The sequence below is a fragment of the Myotis brandtii genome, unplaced genomic scaffold, assembly GCF_000412655.1.
Source record: "Myotis brandtii unplaced genomic scaffold, ASM41265v1 scaffold604, whole genome shotgun sequence".
In the NCBI taxonomy this organism is placed as follows: Eukaryota; Metazoa; Chordata; class Mammalia; order Chiroptera; family Vespertilionidae; genus Myotis; species Myotis brandtii.
Genome location: NW_005370286.1, coordinates 958,254 through 975,691, shown reverse-complemented (window position 1 = coordinate 975,691; position 17,438 = coordinate 958,254). Strand labels below are relative to the sequence as shown.

At 42.1% G+C, this 17,438-nt stretch overlaps 1 protein-coding gene across 1 annotated transcript in view; it reads left to right on the top strand.

Moving 5' to 3' along the window:
- The window catches only part of TCERG1L (transcription elongation regulator 1-like), a 134,144-nt gene that overhangs the window by 37,219 nt on the left and 79,487 nt on the right, over positions 1–17,438 (top strand). Inside the window, exon 3 of the mRNA XM_014550552.1 lies at positions 620–843. Within this exon, the coding sequence (XP_014406038.1) occupies positions 620–843 (224 nt within the window). The remainder of the gene's footprint in view (positions 1–619; positions 844–17,438) is intronic.

Sequence of the window (17,438 nt, the reverse complement as noted above, 5' to 3'; positions counted from 1 at the left end):
GATTGGGCGGTGGGGGGGGGGGCGGCAGGGATGGTATTTTGTTTTAGCTTGATATATTTGGATTCCATAGCACAATACAGAATTTTCCATTGTGAATCAGAATCTACTCTTGACAATGTTCAGTTTTCAAACCTGTAACAATGGGTCAACAGATGGCCTCAAACATGATATAATTCAAGTATAAATTTTAAAAGCAAGCTTTTCTTGCAATGATTGCTTTAAGTATTCCTCCTTCTGGTGGTCTATTTTGGCGTTTGAATTCAAATGTACTAATTACACTTTGTTTGAAAACTAAAAAAAGAAAAGAAAAATTATGTGGTGACTTGTCTATGCCACACAACGGACCTCCTTGCGACGGTTCTTTAGTCTGTAAACGGGCTGCTGTGCTGAATTAATCAAGTCAATAGTTGAAGACCAGCGCAGACCATGGTAACTTCATGGTGACTGTTATTGGAGCCCTGTGGATCTTTAGGTTGGAGAAGGATGCTTTTATAGAGTCCTCACTTATAGACTCTCCAATATTTGATCAATGTAAGACAAGACAAATATTTTACAGTAGCCTTTAGTCTTTCTCATGTGCATGGTCTGAAATGTTACACTTGCTTTCTTTTTTGGACAGATCTTTTTAAATAATTCCTTTGCTCTGGACTCAACGTGGATATATCCCGAGGAATCAAGATTGTTCCATGGGTATGAAAAGCCTCATTTATTGGCAAATCAAGTAGCTGTGTCTCTGTCCAGGCCAGCGCCTGCCTCCAGGCCTCTTCCCACAGTGGTGTTAGCACCTCAGCCTATACCAGGTTGGTGTCCAAATAGCCGCGCCAGTGTGCTTTCCCCCCCTTTTCGTTCTAGCCACAAGTGAGTGAGTTCTAGGTCTGAACACTGCTTTTGTCATTTTAATGAAACAATTCTTTCAGTAACATGTCATTTCTTCCCATTGGCACGATTCCTTTTGATAAAGAAATGGAGTTTGGGGTAACTTCACTGTGTTTGGGGGGCATGGAATTGGATTTAAGATGAAGAGATGGCAGAAGGGATTTTCCAGGAGCATATTTTTGGTGCCTTATTTTTAGAATTGGACCACAGCTTCTGCTGGTCGCTCTTCACAGGGGCACCAAATGATCAGGACACTCATTACGAAATGTTTCTTGTGTGGGGTGAGGTGCACGCGTCAAAGCTGCCTGGTCTGCAGGACATGCGAGGTTCCTGTGGCCTCCCCTTGCGGGTGATGTTGGGCATGGTCTATTTGGAAGATGGGTTTTGTTCTGTCTTTGGAGTCTTAGTGACCTGAAAGAACATTTGTCTGGGAATAAACTCCCTTGAAATAATCCCCGCATGAAAGATCGTATAATAAACCCATATAGTAACAGGAGAGTAAAATCGTCTTATGAATTTTTAAATTGATTTTTAAAATCACCTTAACATACGATCATATTATAAAAGCAAATGTTGCCCGTGCCAAAATTACCTTGCAACACCTTCCATTATGGAATATTTTATGACTTCAGAATTACATTAGCTTCCTGTAATTTCCTACCTACCACGCTTGTCTCAACGGGTGTCTCTGAAATTTAGTAATAAGGACATGCCCTGTGGCTAATGTGATGGTCGAGGAGATGGATCTGTGTGCGTCTCTGTTTGCCTACCTTACTATTCTAATTTGCTATGGATCTTGTTTAGTAATAAGTCACGAAGAACAATTCCATTACTTGGTTGTTTTTTTTCATGGGTCTTAATGATTCTTGACTGAAACTCGCCTTCTCTCCTTGCCTTGTAAGTAGGCATTACCATGTTATTAAAATCCGCATGAGCAACATCCATACGTGCATTTACAAACATTTTTCACTGAGATGATTATGTTTCCTATTTCATGTAATGATGATGAAAGGCGGTTAGGCTGCATGTGTTAACACAAGGATTTGTGGCTGCAGCTGGCTCTTTTGGTATATGTAAGAAAAATGTTTTCGTTTCCTAACGCATCAGCAATAGCTGTCACCCAAATAATTAGAAATGAAGTTTAAAAATAGATAAGTTAGTTAAACTAGTTAGGCAAAATCTTTGCGGGAAGCTTTCCACCTCTCAGCTCATCCTTGAGTATCATAGACATTTTGCAGTGTACCTTAATCCTCTTCCTAGAACACTCATACTATGAACACACTAAATATCTCTTTAGTTGAAGAAGCTGTCGATGTAAGAAACGTCCAAACCTGTAGAGAATTTTTAATAAGAGTTTATTTGAGCGAAACTGATGACAGCTGCTGGGAAGCAAGATCTCAAACACTCCTGAGGTAATCGTTTTGCAGCTTCTTTTATGCATTTGAAATTAAGGAGGGAACCCAGGGAAGATTAGAGAAAGCAAGGCGGGGATCGGATTACAGAATAGTTAATAAGATTATGTACTCTTTTGAGGGCGGTAATTACTTTTGTTATTTCGAAGGTGTACTAAGGTAGATGCACAAGAACAATGAACAGGGCTGGCTTAAAACCTTTCACTAAAGAAGAGGGCAGAGGGGGGATAAATGATGGCGGAAAGAGATTTGACTTTGGGTGATGAGTGCACAATGCAGTGGGCAGATGATGTGTTATTGAGTTGTATACTTGAAACCTGTAGGGTTTTATTAACTAATGTCACCCCAAGACATTTAATAAAAAAGAAAAAAGAAGTTAGAGGCCTACAGTGTTACTGCCCACCACGACCTACCCAGTTAGGAATTTATGGTCAGATCACTGTGTGAGGATATTTTCTGTAGAACCCCTTTATCTTTCACAATTCCCCCTTTCGATTATAAATCAATCTGAAGGATGCATTGATGGCCAACCTTAAGTTGGACAAGGTTGTCTCACAGGGCTAGGAAGGCTCAGTTCTAGGAAGTCTCAGTATTAATGTTGTCTTGTTGAAATGGTGGACCATTGCGGGTGGGGCAATGCTATAACCATGAGCTGTGAGGCTGAACTTTTCCCCAAAAGGGAAGGGCAGGTAAACGGAAGGCCTTTGGGTCCTATGGCTTTCACTCTGAAGACCATTGGATCATTTCTGTCCTGTGAACTGTCATGATTTGAGTTTTGTCTTCTGTCTCATTTTTTTCCTGTATTTGGTACCTTGTATGACATTTATATAAGCCATGAAAGAGAGTATTAAGTTATTTTATACATGTTCAGTCATCAGGAACAGTTGAACTCTAATGAAAAACCTCCAAAACAAGTATAACTATTATTAGGACTAATGTTCTTAGCAAACTGGTAAAGATAATCAATTGTTTTCTGTGTTAAACATCAATCTGTAGGTATACAGGCCTTGTCGATGTCTTGGGACAGCTGTCTAACTCTGACGTTGGCAGCTTTTCGTCCTCAAGGAGTCTTGGATGGCTGTTGTAGGCGGAGGCGCGCAGCAGAGACAAGGCTAGATATTCATTCGCAGTTAGGCACCTGATAAGCCCCTTCCAATGAAGTTGCAGAGTGTCTTTCATATTTGTCCTTCCCAATAAACAAAATCTCCAGGTAGCAATCAGTGAACTCTAAGTCTGTGTCTCCTGGGAGTTCACTGTGAAAGGAAGTGGCTACCCATTTGACATTTTCTTGAAGTGACTTTATCAAACCTTGATAATAGCTAAGATGGCTCCTTTGAATAATGCCAACTCATAAGTTACTTCACCCAAGTCCATCTTAAAAGAAAATGGGGTTTGCCAGCGAGCCTGGGAAGGACCAAGCAGCTATTTTGGGTTTCCAATAACCCTGACTATTCATTTAATTGACAACTATTATTCACCCATACAACATACCCTGGTAGTTTTCTATCACTTATTGTACTATGATTTCCATGTAATTTAACATAAAAACAAAACTTGGAGGTATTCCAGGGGCTCTTCTAGCTGCAAAGTTATTCCTACACATATTGAGATTTTAACCCTTAAAATCTCAATGGCCAATGAAAACTAAGAAGTAAATAACTAGCATTCTTTAGCTTGGCAAATTTGTGAAGATATTTTATAACCTCTAGAAGCATATTCCATTGACATCAGAGTCAGTTATTGACATGGACTTATTTTTATAAACTCGGGTAAAATATAAATATTTTATTAACGATTCAAAAGACATGTCTGTTCTTGAACCAACAAATTTAAAATAGCTTTTATTTAGTAAGGATCAATCTAAAGTTGTGAAGTTGAAAAGCATTTGAGTTAGTTTCTATATTTCTGAGAATTTTAGAATACCCAATTCTTACCAGTGCTGGCCTTCCCATTAATTTTAACAATAGCAGCAGAAGTTGAAAATTACCTTACATTTACAACATGCATACGTAGGCACATACAGACAAACAAACAGAAACATATATTTTATCCATGAGAAAAACTAACATTAGTTTATGAAAGAACAGTTGGATCCACTTTTTGTATTGGAGGCATTTACAACTTATATCTTTCCTTGACAAGTCAAGTTCCAAATGATCATCCCCTTTTAACATAAGGACAGCCATTTTTAATACCTCAAAGAATTGGGTTGACACCTAACAACATCATTGGTCGATCTATTCATCTAAATCTTTCTTTTAACGCTTCGAGAGACCAATTAAATATGTTTTCCTAATTTTATAGTTTTTTATGGTGCGTACAAAAAGATTAATCTAGAAGTCACTTTAGAATTAATGGAAGGTTGACTGTCATGGGGCTTGTTGGCCTTGAAGGCATGATTTCCCATGTTAATTTTAGTGTGTGTGTGTTTTTTGAGATCCATAGAGTCTGAACAGACTTCTAGGGAAACCAGCCTTTATGTGCATGTCTCCACATGAACCAGATGTGGTGGGTATCCCTATAGGATTGCCTCACCCCCCAGAGAGCAACCAGGAATACCCAGGGTGAGGGAGAGCTTCCTGGACTCCACCAGAACCATGATGTTTTCCAAGGATGGGAACCCTCTTTCAAGGGGAACATCCTTTCATGATTTAAAAAAACAAATTGGGTCTGAAAGAAACATACACACCTCAACATAATGAAGGCCATAGATGACAAATGCACAGATGACATCATACTCAATGGTGAAGGGTTGAAAGCGTTTCCCCTAAAATCAGGAACAAGACACGATGCCCACGCTCAACTCCTAGTCAGCATAGTATTGGAAGTCCTAGGTAACGCAGTCAGGCAAAAATGAAAGACAGCCAATCAGAAAGGAAGAAGTGGAGTTGTCTTTATTTGCAGATGACATGATCTTATATATAGAAAATCCTAGAGATGACACCGAAATGTGGTTGGAACTAGTCAACAAATTCAATAAAGTTGCAGGATACAGAATCAGTGTTCGGAAATCAGTTGAGTTTCTATACAGTAACAATGAAATACCTGAAAAAGAAACCACACCCATTCACAATAGCATCAAGAACAAGAAAATACTCAGGAATATATTTAACCAAGGAAGGAAAAGATCCAAGCAATGAAAACTACAAGATTTTGACAAAAGAAATTGAAGAAAACACAAACAAATGGAAAAGTATCCTGTGCTCATGAGTCAGAAGAATTAATATTAAAACGTCCATTCTACCCAAAGCCATCTATAGATTCAATGCAATTCCTGTAAAAATTCCAGTGGCATTTTTCACAGAAATAGAAACAAGAATCCTAAAATATTTATGGAACCATAAATGACCCTGAGGAGCCAAAGCAATTCTGAGAAGTAACTAAGCCAGAGGCATCACACTTCCTTATTCAAACTGTAATGCAAAGCTATAGTAATCAAAACAGCATGGTACTGGAATAAAAATAGACACATAGACCAATGGAAAAGAATATAGAGAGCCTAGAAGTAAATTCCTGTATACACAGTCAACTAATATTTGACAAGGGAGCCAAAAGCACTTAATGAGGAAAGGATAGTTTCTTTAATAATGATGTTGGGAAAACTGGATAACCACATGCAGAAAAATGAAATTAGACCCCTATCTTACACCGCTTATAAAAATTAACTTGAAATGAATGAAAGACTTAATCATAAGACCTGAAATCATCAAACTGCTAGAAGAAAACATAAAGAAAATCTCCTTGACACTGGTCTTGGCAACAATTCCTGGATACAGCACCAAAAACATAGGCAACAATAGCAAAAACGAACACGTGGGACTGCATCAAATTAAAAATCTTCTGCACAGCAAAGGAAACAATCAAGAAAATGAAAAGCAACTAGGAAATTGGAGAAAATATTTTTAAATCATATATTTGATAAGGGGCTATTATCCTATATAATAAAAGCCTAATATGCAAATCGACCGAACAGCAGAACGACCAAGTGGTGGGGTCCGGAGCTGGTGAGTGGGCGGTGCCAGGCCAGCCAAGGTGGGTGCCAGCGGGCAGAGGGAGGGGACAGTGATTGGGGGTGGTGGTGGAAACCGGTGGTGGAGGAGGGGTGATCAGAGGGGTTGTCCCTGGATCATCCCGCGGGTCACCTCCCACAGAGGTGCAGGCCTAAGCTGTCAGTTGGACCTCCCCCAAGGGCTCCTGGTCTGCGAGAGGGCGCAGGCCGGTCTGAGGGACCCCCTCCCCCCAAGTGCACGAATTTTTGTGCACCGGGCCTCTAGTTCAAAAATATAAAGGACTCCTACAACTCAATAACAACCCCCTCAAACAAACAAAATAAACAGTCTGATTAGAAATTGGGCAGAAAAACAAAACAGATATTTGTCCAAAGAAGACATACAGATGGCCAACAGGTACAAGAAAAGATTCTCCATTATCACTAGTCATCAAGGCAATGCAAATCAAAGCCACAATGAGATATCACCTCACACCTGCTTGGATAACTATTATAAAAAAGATAAGTGATAACAAGAAGTTGGTGAGGATGTGGAGAAAAGGGAACCCTTGGGCATGACGGCTGGGGAAGTACATTGGTTCAGTCATTATGGAAAACAGCATAGAGGTCTAAAAAATTAACAATAGAATCACCATATGATTCAGTGATACCACTTCTGGGCATGTATAGAAAGGAAATGAAAGCAGGATATCGAAGAGGTACCTGCATTTCCATGTTCATTACAGCATTGTTCACAGTAGCCAAGATGTGGGAGACAACCTAAATATTCATCTGTAAATGAATGGATAAAGAAGATATAATATATGTAATACAATTGGATATTATTCAGCCATGAGATAGGAAGAAGTCCTACCCTTTGGGACAACATGGATGGACCTTGAGGGTGTAATACTAAATGAGAAAAGCCAGGCACAGAAAGACTAATACCGGGAGATCTCACTTATATGTGGAATCTAAAAAAGCCAAATCTAAAAAAGCAGAGACCAGACTGGTGGTTGCCAGGGCTGGGAGAAGCGGACGTGGGTAGATGTTGGTCAAAGGTACAGACTTGCTGTTGGAAGACGAATACGTTCTGGAGCACTAACGCACAGCCCGTGATTATAGTCAACAAGACGGAATCACCTACAACAAAGCTGCCCAGAGACTAGACCTCAAACGCTCTCACAAAAACAAACCAAACACCTCCAAAAAACAAGACAATTCTCAAATCAGCAAGCTAAGCTTCCATCTTAAGAAACTAGAAAAGGGAGAGCTAACCTGTGAGACGCCGAAGGGAGGAAATAGTGAAGATAAGAGCAGGAATCAAAGAGCCTAAAACTAGAAAAATAGAAAGAAAATCAATGACACCAAAAGTTCTATTTTTTTTTTTTAACAATGATCAATACAGTCAAACCCCCCTGGCTACAGAGTATAAGAAAAAAGAGAGACAACACAGATTGCTGAAGTCATGATGAGCAAAAGGCATCACTATAGATTTAGTACTAGAAATTTAATAGGAAAACCATATAGAGTACTACATGACAATGAATTTAACAGCCTGGAAGAAACAGGCGAATTCTTTGTAAGTCACCCCTACCTGTGCTTACTCAAGAAGAAACAGAAAGCATGGATAGCACGAAAGCACTGAGCCAATTCTGTTCTTCCAACAGTGAACACCAGGCCCTGACAGCCCCACTGCAGCCCTACCCAATGTTTAAGGAGGAAAGAAGACCAAGTTTAAGTAAACTGCTTCAGAAAATAAGAGCAAGAATAACATTTCGCAAGTTATTATTTTTTTTTAGGTCAGCATCCCTCTGATAGGAAAACCAAATAGATATTACCAAAAAGACAATTACAGGCCAATATGCTTCATAAACATAAGTGCAAAAAAAATCCTCAACATAATATTAGTAATGTATACAACTCACAGCGCACCGCGAGCCAGTGGGGCTTTTTCTAGGAATGCGATGCTGGCCCAGCACTAGAAAATCAATGTCATTTACTTCACAGAAACAATGAAGAAGAAAAACAGCAGGATCGTTTCAACAGATGCGGAAAATACATTTGTCAAACTCAAAATCTATTCAGATATTTTAAAAAAACCAAACAAACCTCTAATTCAACTCAGTATTAAAGGGGACGTCATCAGACTGACAAAGAACATCTATGAAAGACCCATAGCTGCAGTCATATTTCATACCGAATGCGTGATGTTTTCTGAGATGGAGAACAGGACGAGGATTTGTGCGCTCAGCACTCCTATGCAAGCCTGTACTGGAAGGCCTACCCAGTGCAATAAGGAACAAGAAAAAAAAAAAAAGAAGAATGAGGAGCATGCATACAGATTGGGGAGGAAGAAACGAAACTGTCTCTATGTGCAGACAAAACGAGGCATGTAGACCACCCCTAAGAGTCTATTGAGAGTGGCTAGTGCCAACAGGTTGTTTATCAAGGTTGCAGGATACAAGGTCAATGTGAAAATTCAATTGCAGTCCTGTATTGCTGCTGATGAACAATTGGAAATTAAAATAAAATAGTAGTACATTAAAGCACCCAAAACATGAAATGTTTACAGATAAAGCTAACAAAATAGGTACCCAGAAAACTAGAAAAAATTGATTAGAGAAATCAGACATTAATACATGGAGGGATATTTTGTGTTAATGGGCTGGAAGACTCAATAACGTTAAGATGTCAATGCCTTCCAGGTTGACCTATATGTTCCATGTAATCCTAAATAAAACCCCAGTTTCTTAGTGGCTTGCAAGCTAATTCTATAATTGGTATAGGAAGCCTCAGGAAGGAGAGTAGCCACAACAGTTTTGAGAAAGAAAACTAAACGTGGAGGAAGCATAAATAAGTGATTTGAATGCTTGTGATAGAGCTATAAGAATGCGCGCCTTGTGGAATTGGCAAAAGGATAAGACCAAAGATCAATAGGAATAGTAATAGACCTTCCAGAAATAGGCACACACATACGTGGTCAATTGATTTTTGACAAAGGCATAAGGGCGATTCAATAGAGAAAAGCTTGACTTTCCATAAATGGTTTGGGGACTGGTCTTTAAAACAAAAAAACAAACCTTGACCAATACCTTGTATCATATACAAAAATTAACTCACAGTAGATGATAGGTGTGATTATAAAACCCCAAACCCTAGAACTTCTGGGGGAAAAAAACAAACAACCCACACACATAAAAGAGAAATTTGTGATCTTGAATTAGGCAAAGGTTTCTGAGATATGACACCAAAAGCATGAGCCATAAAAGAAAACGCATGGATGGACTAGATTTCATCCATGTGAAATGCTGCCGCTCTTTGAAAGTACTTGAATCGCATGAAAAGAAAAGCCAAATACTAAGAGAAAATACTTGCAAAGCATATACCTAATAAATAATTGATATCCAGAATACACAAAGAACTCTCACAAGTCAAGAACAAGAAAACAAACAACCCAACAAAATGGGCAAAATGTGTTACCAGACGCGTCGCCAACAAAGACGTGTGGACGACAAATGAGTGCAAAGATGCTCGCTGACCTCCTCAGGGCCAGGCACCCTGAGTCCGCCGTGAGGGCCCACACACCTCTCAGAGGGGCTGTAACCTCAGCACGCAGGAAGCGGCCGGCCCTTTCAGAACCTGCTGGTGGTAATGCAGTCACTTTGGGGTGAGTGTGGGCGTCTCTCACACATACCCACATCCGATACCCAGTAATCTCATGCCTACACAGTCACCCAAGAAAAACAGATATGCCCACCCAGACACCTGTGCCCAACGGCTTACGGAGGCTTTGCCTGTAAGCAGCAAGACCCGGGAACAGTGTAAATGTCCGTCACTTGGTGAGTGATGGACGATGACGGAGATACCGAGGCACGGCTTCTGGTACAAGCAGCCAGCGGTTGGACCCCGAAGCCGTGATGCTAGGTGAAACGATCCAGAAGCAAATATCCGTGTCATACGTGATGCCCTTTTCATGATTTAAGACCAGACACAGATCAGTGGTTTCCAGGGTTAGGGTTTGGAGGAAGGTATTGACGATGGGGGGCTCGCGGGGAGAGGGTTAGGGGTGGTGGACAGGTATCTGACTGTGGTGGTGGTTACATGACTGCTTGTGTTTATTGAAATTCTGAGAACTGTGCACGTGAAAAGAGTAACTAGCTGAACGCAAATTTTACGCGAGTGCACCCAACATTTGCTTTTTTAAAGAAAGAGACTTAAGAGACATACCCAGTGCTATGTGTGAAGTTTATCTGACCCTGGTTTGAAAGAAAAAGATGGGAAGACAGCTGGGGAAATCCAGACACTATGTCTTGAATAATATTAAAGAATTATGTTAATCTTATCAATCTGTAGGTGTGACAGGTGTTCTGTGCTTACGCTTTTTAAAAGAACTCTTATACTTTAGAGTCGACTACTGCAACGTGAGGATAAGCTCAATCCACGCCGCGTGTGCTTGGATCCAGGCGTGTGGCCGGGGGACACGCGTGTAATGAGGAAACATGCCCAGCTGGTGACCGTGGACGGTGGTGACGCGATCATGGGGCTCATGGTGCTATTCTCCACTATGTTATTGCTGGAAGTTTCTATAATAGCAAGAGAAAAAAAATAACGCCATGAAGCACACTTCAAAAGAAATGACAGAGTGATAGTGGGGATCTCACCTGCCTGCCACAGTGCAGGGAAAGTGAAAATTAAAGATGAGCCCTAAAGAGACACCCGGCAGCCTTGAAGTTACAAGACTACCGGAAATAAAGGAACGAAACAAGTCAAGATGAGAAAACTAGACCTTTTATGTAAGAAGCAAACACGATGTGTGCCTATTAGGAGTGATGAGTTGTGGGCAGTGGTACTACCGAGCGAATCCAAAGCTCGAAATGATGATGATGATGATGATGTGAACTATGGAAGTGTGGGGACCAGTGTAAATTCACTTTCAAATCAAGGCAATAGAAAGTTAGAGAAAACTAAGGAAAACCCGAGGAAGCAAATGATAAGAATAAAGGCAAACATTTATAGTTTTAAACACAAAAATAAATTCAATTGATTAAAAATGCTGTCCTCACTGATGGTTATAAAAACAGAAATACATTAACTGGAGACATCTTTTCTCAGTATTAGTCATTTTTAAATGATTAGGTTAGCTATTTCCTGGGAGGTGCTCAACTTGGATCAAGATGGACACCTGCATAAATGCCCGCAGGACTCCTGCCTCCTCTGACCAGACTTCTGCTCGGAGACCTCCTTCTCCCCTGCCCCTTAGCCTGACCCTTCTCAAGTTTCACCAGTAAAGTCTCCCAAACTCCAAGGAGAACCCTTTAATAACAATAGTTTGTTCAGAACATAGAAAATTGGTGACATGCTAATATAGATTATAGAAATTATTGACCCATTTTTAAAAATATATTTTATTGATTTTTTACAGAGAGGAAGGGACAGAGATAGAGAGTTAGAAACATCGATGAGAGAGAAACATCGATCAGCTGCCTCCTGCACACTCCCTACTGGGGATGTGCCTGCAACCCAGATACATGCCCTTGACCGGAATCGAACCTGGGACCTTTCAGTCCGCAGGCCGACGCTCTATCCACTGAGCCAAACCGGTTTTGGCTATTGACCCATTTTACCAATGTTTTTAGAAAATAGAAAACAAACAGAAACAAGTAAACTATATGGTCAGATTTCAGTTGTAAGGGGAGCTGTAACAATCCTAAAAGTATTATTGAAAATGTAACAGTCTGGTAACGACAGCACCTGCCAGGACTCAGTGGAGCGTTGCAGAAATTGTATAAAAATAAGAAAAGCATGGCAATGACATCATATATGTGTGTTTAATAAGAAAAAATATGTTCTTTCATTAGGCTACTAGAGACCCAGTGCACGAAATTCATGCACTGGGCGGGGGGGGGGGGCAGGGCCCTCAACCCAGCCTGCACCCTCTCACAGTCCAGGAGCCCTTGCAGGTTGTCTGACTGACGGCTTAGGCCTGCTCCTGTTAGACACCCGCCGTCAGTTGGACATCCTTAGCGCTGTCACGGAGGTGGGAGAGGCTCCCACCACCACCGCTGCGCTCGCCAGACGTGAACCTGGCTTCTGGCTGAGCGGCGCTCCCCCCCCCCCCCCCCCCCCCCCGTGGGAGCGCATTGACCACCAGGGGGCAGCTCCTGCATTGAATGTCTGCTCCCTGGTGGTCAGTGTGCATCACAGCAACCCTCGTTCTGCCGTTCGGTCAGTTTACATATTAGCCTTTTATTATATTGAATAGGAAGATATATTACGTGATAAAATGTAATAGCCATTTAGAAAAATCAGAAAACTATAAGACCAAAGTGTAATCTCTCAACATGATACATAAAATGTATCCAAAATCTGCTACATTACATGGCAAACATCATTGGTGTTTCCATGATAATCACTCACTATTTACCTTTTACTTTGATCATTTTTAGCCCATGCAATAGGAAATGAAAGACAAATAGGAAATGCCACTTGAAGTTTATAACTTTTATATTTTGAAAACTCATGACATTCAACTTTATAACTCTCAGAACTTACAGAACAGTTTGGCAAAATGGATGATAAAATACAAATGTACAAAAGACAGCAGATTTTCTGCATGATGACAGTTACTTAGATGTTGCAATGGGGAGGATACCGTCTTCATATGGGATGGACAATCGTAAAGCACCTGGACACAACTGTCAGGGCATGTAGATAGATGGCTCGTAACCTTCACTTATGTATGAACCTTAAACAAAGAAACTAAGAATTTGTGGAGTTATTTTCAACTAGAGAGACTCACTATGGACTTGGGTAGGAAAAATATCAATGTGAGAGATCAATGTGAGAGATCAATGATTTTCAAAGTAAGTTATGGATGTAGTACAATGCTAATTATATTACTTTTTGAAAAAATTTAAAAATCTTGATCATGGAATATACACCTGAGATGAACAAATATAGGGTGGCCCCCAAAAATGTATACACACACTCTGAATAATTAGAAAGGAAATATTTATTAAAACACATTTAATTTTCAAAATTGAGCTGTCAGCTGTTAAAGTGTATACATTTTTTTGGGACACCCTGTGTATATATATATTTTTAAAAATCTGTAAGAGGGATTTAACTTATTTTAAAGTTACATCAGTTTTTAAAATGTGGTACTGATGTACTAATCTACATATAGATTAATGTAATAAGTTTTAAAAGAATTGTTATGGAGGACAATGTTCTAATACCATAATAAAAAAATACACACAAAGAGATGACTCACAGCATTATTATAAATTATTATTTGTAATTATGATTATTATGCAAGATGTGGTTTACTCACAGGTGATTCAGGAAATGCAAATTTAAACCAGCAAATATAATATTCTCCTATTAAATTGGCACAGGTTTTCAAAAACCTTGGCTCTACTCAGTGTTTGCAGTAGAGAACAGTGTTCATTCTTCCACAACTATTAGAAGTAGTGTGTTTTGAGTCATGCGATTGGACTTTCAGATCTTTTAAGATGTTAATATAATTTCACTCCGTGAATCTATGTATATGGCCCGTTACAGAAAGAGCACGTGACAACCTATAATCCCAAGAGGAAAATTAAATCTTCAATGTCCTTGACTAGGTAATTGCCAAGCGAATTGTGAAACATCACGATTTAAAATACCTTCAACTTTTAATAAAATCACATTTGGAAGATTATTTAGACAAAAGCAAATGCTTTTATTTTATTTTAGTAAATGTCTAAAAGCAGGGAACAAACCATTTGAACCGGATGATCCGAATTCTTGGAGCACCAGGCGCACGCTCACACTCATGCGCACACTGACAACACACAGAAGGAGACACAGCAAGATGTTAATCGTGGCTATTTCTGGTTGCTGGTTGCCGGGGTGAGGGGTACTTTTATTTCCAACTCTATAATATCTTTTATTTCCTTTGCTGTTGTTAATCCTCACACAGAGGATATTTTCCCATTGACTTTTAGACAGAGTGGAAGGCAGGGGGAGAGACACACAGAGAGAGAAACATCGATGTGAGAGAGACACAAGGATCGGCTGCCTCCTGATGCGCCCCAGTCAGGGCCAGGGATCAAGCCTGCAACTGAGGTACGTGCCCTTGACCAGAATGGAACCTGGGACCCTTCAGTCTGAGGGCCGGCACTCTATCCACTGAGCCAACCGGAAGGGTTTATTTTCCATACTTAACATGCATGTATTACTTTTATAGTCAGACAAAAGCCATAGGATACATGGAAGTGCTTCTCTCTTCCTCATGCCATTGAAAATGAGGGTGTTTCCTGCTGCTGGGGCTCGTCCACCCGAGACACCCACAGAGGAGATAATGGAGCCGGCCCACCTGTCCCACAAGGGCCCCGCCCTGCGCTGGTGATGCGGGTGTATCTTTAACCACACGTCAGGTCAAGGGCAGCGTCCTTGAAGGATCAGGTGTCCGGAAGAGCCTGGGAAGAGGTCTCTCGCTGCATCCTTGCAAACGTGCCCTGTGGATCCATGGGTTCCAGCAGAGGTGGCAGCACGCAGCTTCCCAGACAGCGAGCGTCCCCACAGAGCGCCCATCCCGAAGACTGTGTGTCCGGGTGCTGGTGATGTGGTGAGAGTCAGAAGTCAAGTGTCACTGAAGCCAGTCAGTCCTGGTCCGGAACCAGCCGGCTCCCCGGAACCCATCCTGTGACATCGCCCTCAAACGGGGCGCCTGGTACCTGGAGATCTGGAGTCATAGGCTGCACAGAGAAGTCTTCGGGAACCCCCAACATTGCTTAGCGCGTTGGGGGAGACACGCTGCTCGTCTGTGATGGAAAAGCAGATATCTTAGCAGAAGATGCAGCTGTGTTTGAGTCTCAGAGCTGCCCGGAGGCCCTCGGGGCCTTTCAGGCTGGTGGGGGTCAGCCTGGGCTCGGCCCTGTGGTCTGTGGATATGTCGGCGCTTAATTCCAGTTCCAGAGAAAACTACGGGGGGATCCCAGAGGCGCCGGACATCGGGCCATCTGGGAGAAGTCAGAAAATGCCGCACATGGAAAACGCTTACTCAGCCTCCCCCAGCAAGTGGCTTAAAATTCTGCTGTGAGAGAAGGATTTTGATGCCAGTCTGCCCGGGTTCAAAACGGTCCTGCCACTTGCCAGCTGTGTGCTAGCTGTGGGCACTTGAGTGCATCACATCAGTGGCATCTTCCGTGCTGGCGGTACCCACCTGCTCTCACAGATAATCCCCACAAGACGCCGCTCCGGACAGGAGGGAGGCGGCTACCTCCCCAAAAGAACCGGGCGAGCAGCTCCCCGGTGATGCCTTATATTTTGTCTGTATCACACGTACCTCAAGGCGCCACTTGTATGAAAATTGGTTGTGTCTCCAGACCCAGTGGTAAATTATTCAGGCATCAACTAAAATTGAGAGACTGCCTAGATAATGAAAAACTTAAATGAGGGTTGTGTTTACCAACACAACTTATATCATTTTAAAAAATGAGGAATTTATGGCTGGTGATCTTTTTCCCCCTCTTGAATTTATGGGTGACATTCCACAACGTAATGAATCAATTCGGCGCAAGGTGACAGTTCTAAGTCACAGATGTGATACAGGTTCTTTATACTAGTGCCGAGATGGGGCCAGGAAATGACAAAGAAGATGTCGGAATTCCATAAAAGCGGACTTAGGAAATTAGGGCTATCGCCTCACTTTCATCTCATTGGAAGTTTCCAGATGTTGGAAAGCAGCAGTCTCTAGAGGAGATACCATGTGAACCACATGTAGAATTTAAAATTTTCTGGTACTCATATTTCAAAAGGTATAACAAGCCAGGCTGCCGTGGCTCAGTGGTTGAGCATTGACCTATAAACCAGGAGGTCACGGTTCGATTCCCGGTCAGGGCACATGCCCAGGTTGCAGGCTTGAATCCCAGTGTGGGGCATGCAGGAGGCAGCCGATCAATGATTCTCTCTCATCATTGATGTCTCTCTCTCTCTCTCTCTCTCTCTCTCTCTCTCTCTCTCTCTCCCCCTTCCTCTCTGAAATCAATAAAAAAAGTATTTTTAAAAAAGACATAACAAAACAGGTGAAATTCATTTTAGTCATTTATTTAGCCCAATATCCAGACCATTGTCACTTCACCATGTCATCAATATGAAATTATTAATGAGACATTTACCCTTTCTTTGGTTTTGCTCTTGAAACCCAGTGTGTGTTACACCCAGAGCACATCCCAGTGCCCTGAGCCACAGGTCAGGGCTCAGTAGCCACATGTGGCCAATCTCTCCCGGGTGGGACAGGGGAGCATGAGAAGCTAAGTTTATCTGTGGGGCTCTCAACAATCTATCTGTGAGTGTATTTTAGAGAAACCGCTCAATCAGGAGTTTAAATTAACATTTCAAAGACATGTACTCAGTGCCCATTCTGTGAGCACATTGAATTCAAACGTGACCTCTCTCTGTCCAAGGTCTTATAAGAGCCCGCCTGCCCCGCCCCCATCCCCGCCCCCTCCATGTTGCTGAGGCCAGTGGAGGTTTCAGTAAGTGAGTGTGCCAGCCACTGGCAGAGGCTCGTGCATAGGGCCCAGGTGGGTGCCAAGGCGAGTCCCCCAGATGCCTGGGTGGCCAGGTGTCTCAGAGGGGAAGGGCCCGCCTGCAGGGCCGGGGGTCAGACACAGTGTCCTGGTGCTGGCCTGGTCCCCGGGCCTGCCTGGAGTTCCTTAACCCTCCCCGGATTGTTGTCTTTGGCAGCAAACAGGTACGCGTGGCTCTCAGGAGGTTCCTCAGGACAAAATGTGCCCACACAGCTCTTTGCAAGTTTGGCCCTGGAGGAGGTAGACGGTGATGATCAACAAAAGGGCAGCGCAGGCCCAGCGTAGAGCTTGGCTTCCGCAGCCACCCGCCAGCTCGCCTCTCCAGGCCGCCGCCGAAGGAAGCACAGGGTTAATCACTGTTTTGCTTAAAACATTGATTTTTTATAAGTAATCCTTATGGGATAGCATCTCTGGCGTATCTCTTAGCTGGCTTAGCAGTTTTCTGATTTTCTCTTTGGCTGGACCCCTCTTATCTCACTGCTATTTACTCAACTCAGGGATTCTCTGCCGCCCTCTGGGGAAAGCGAGTTATGCTAATTATTTATCCTTCGGCACAATTTATTGAGTGCCTGCTCCTCTTCT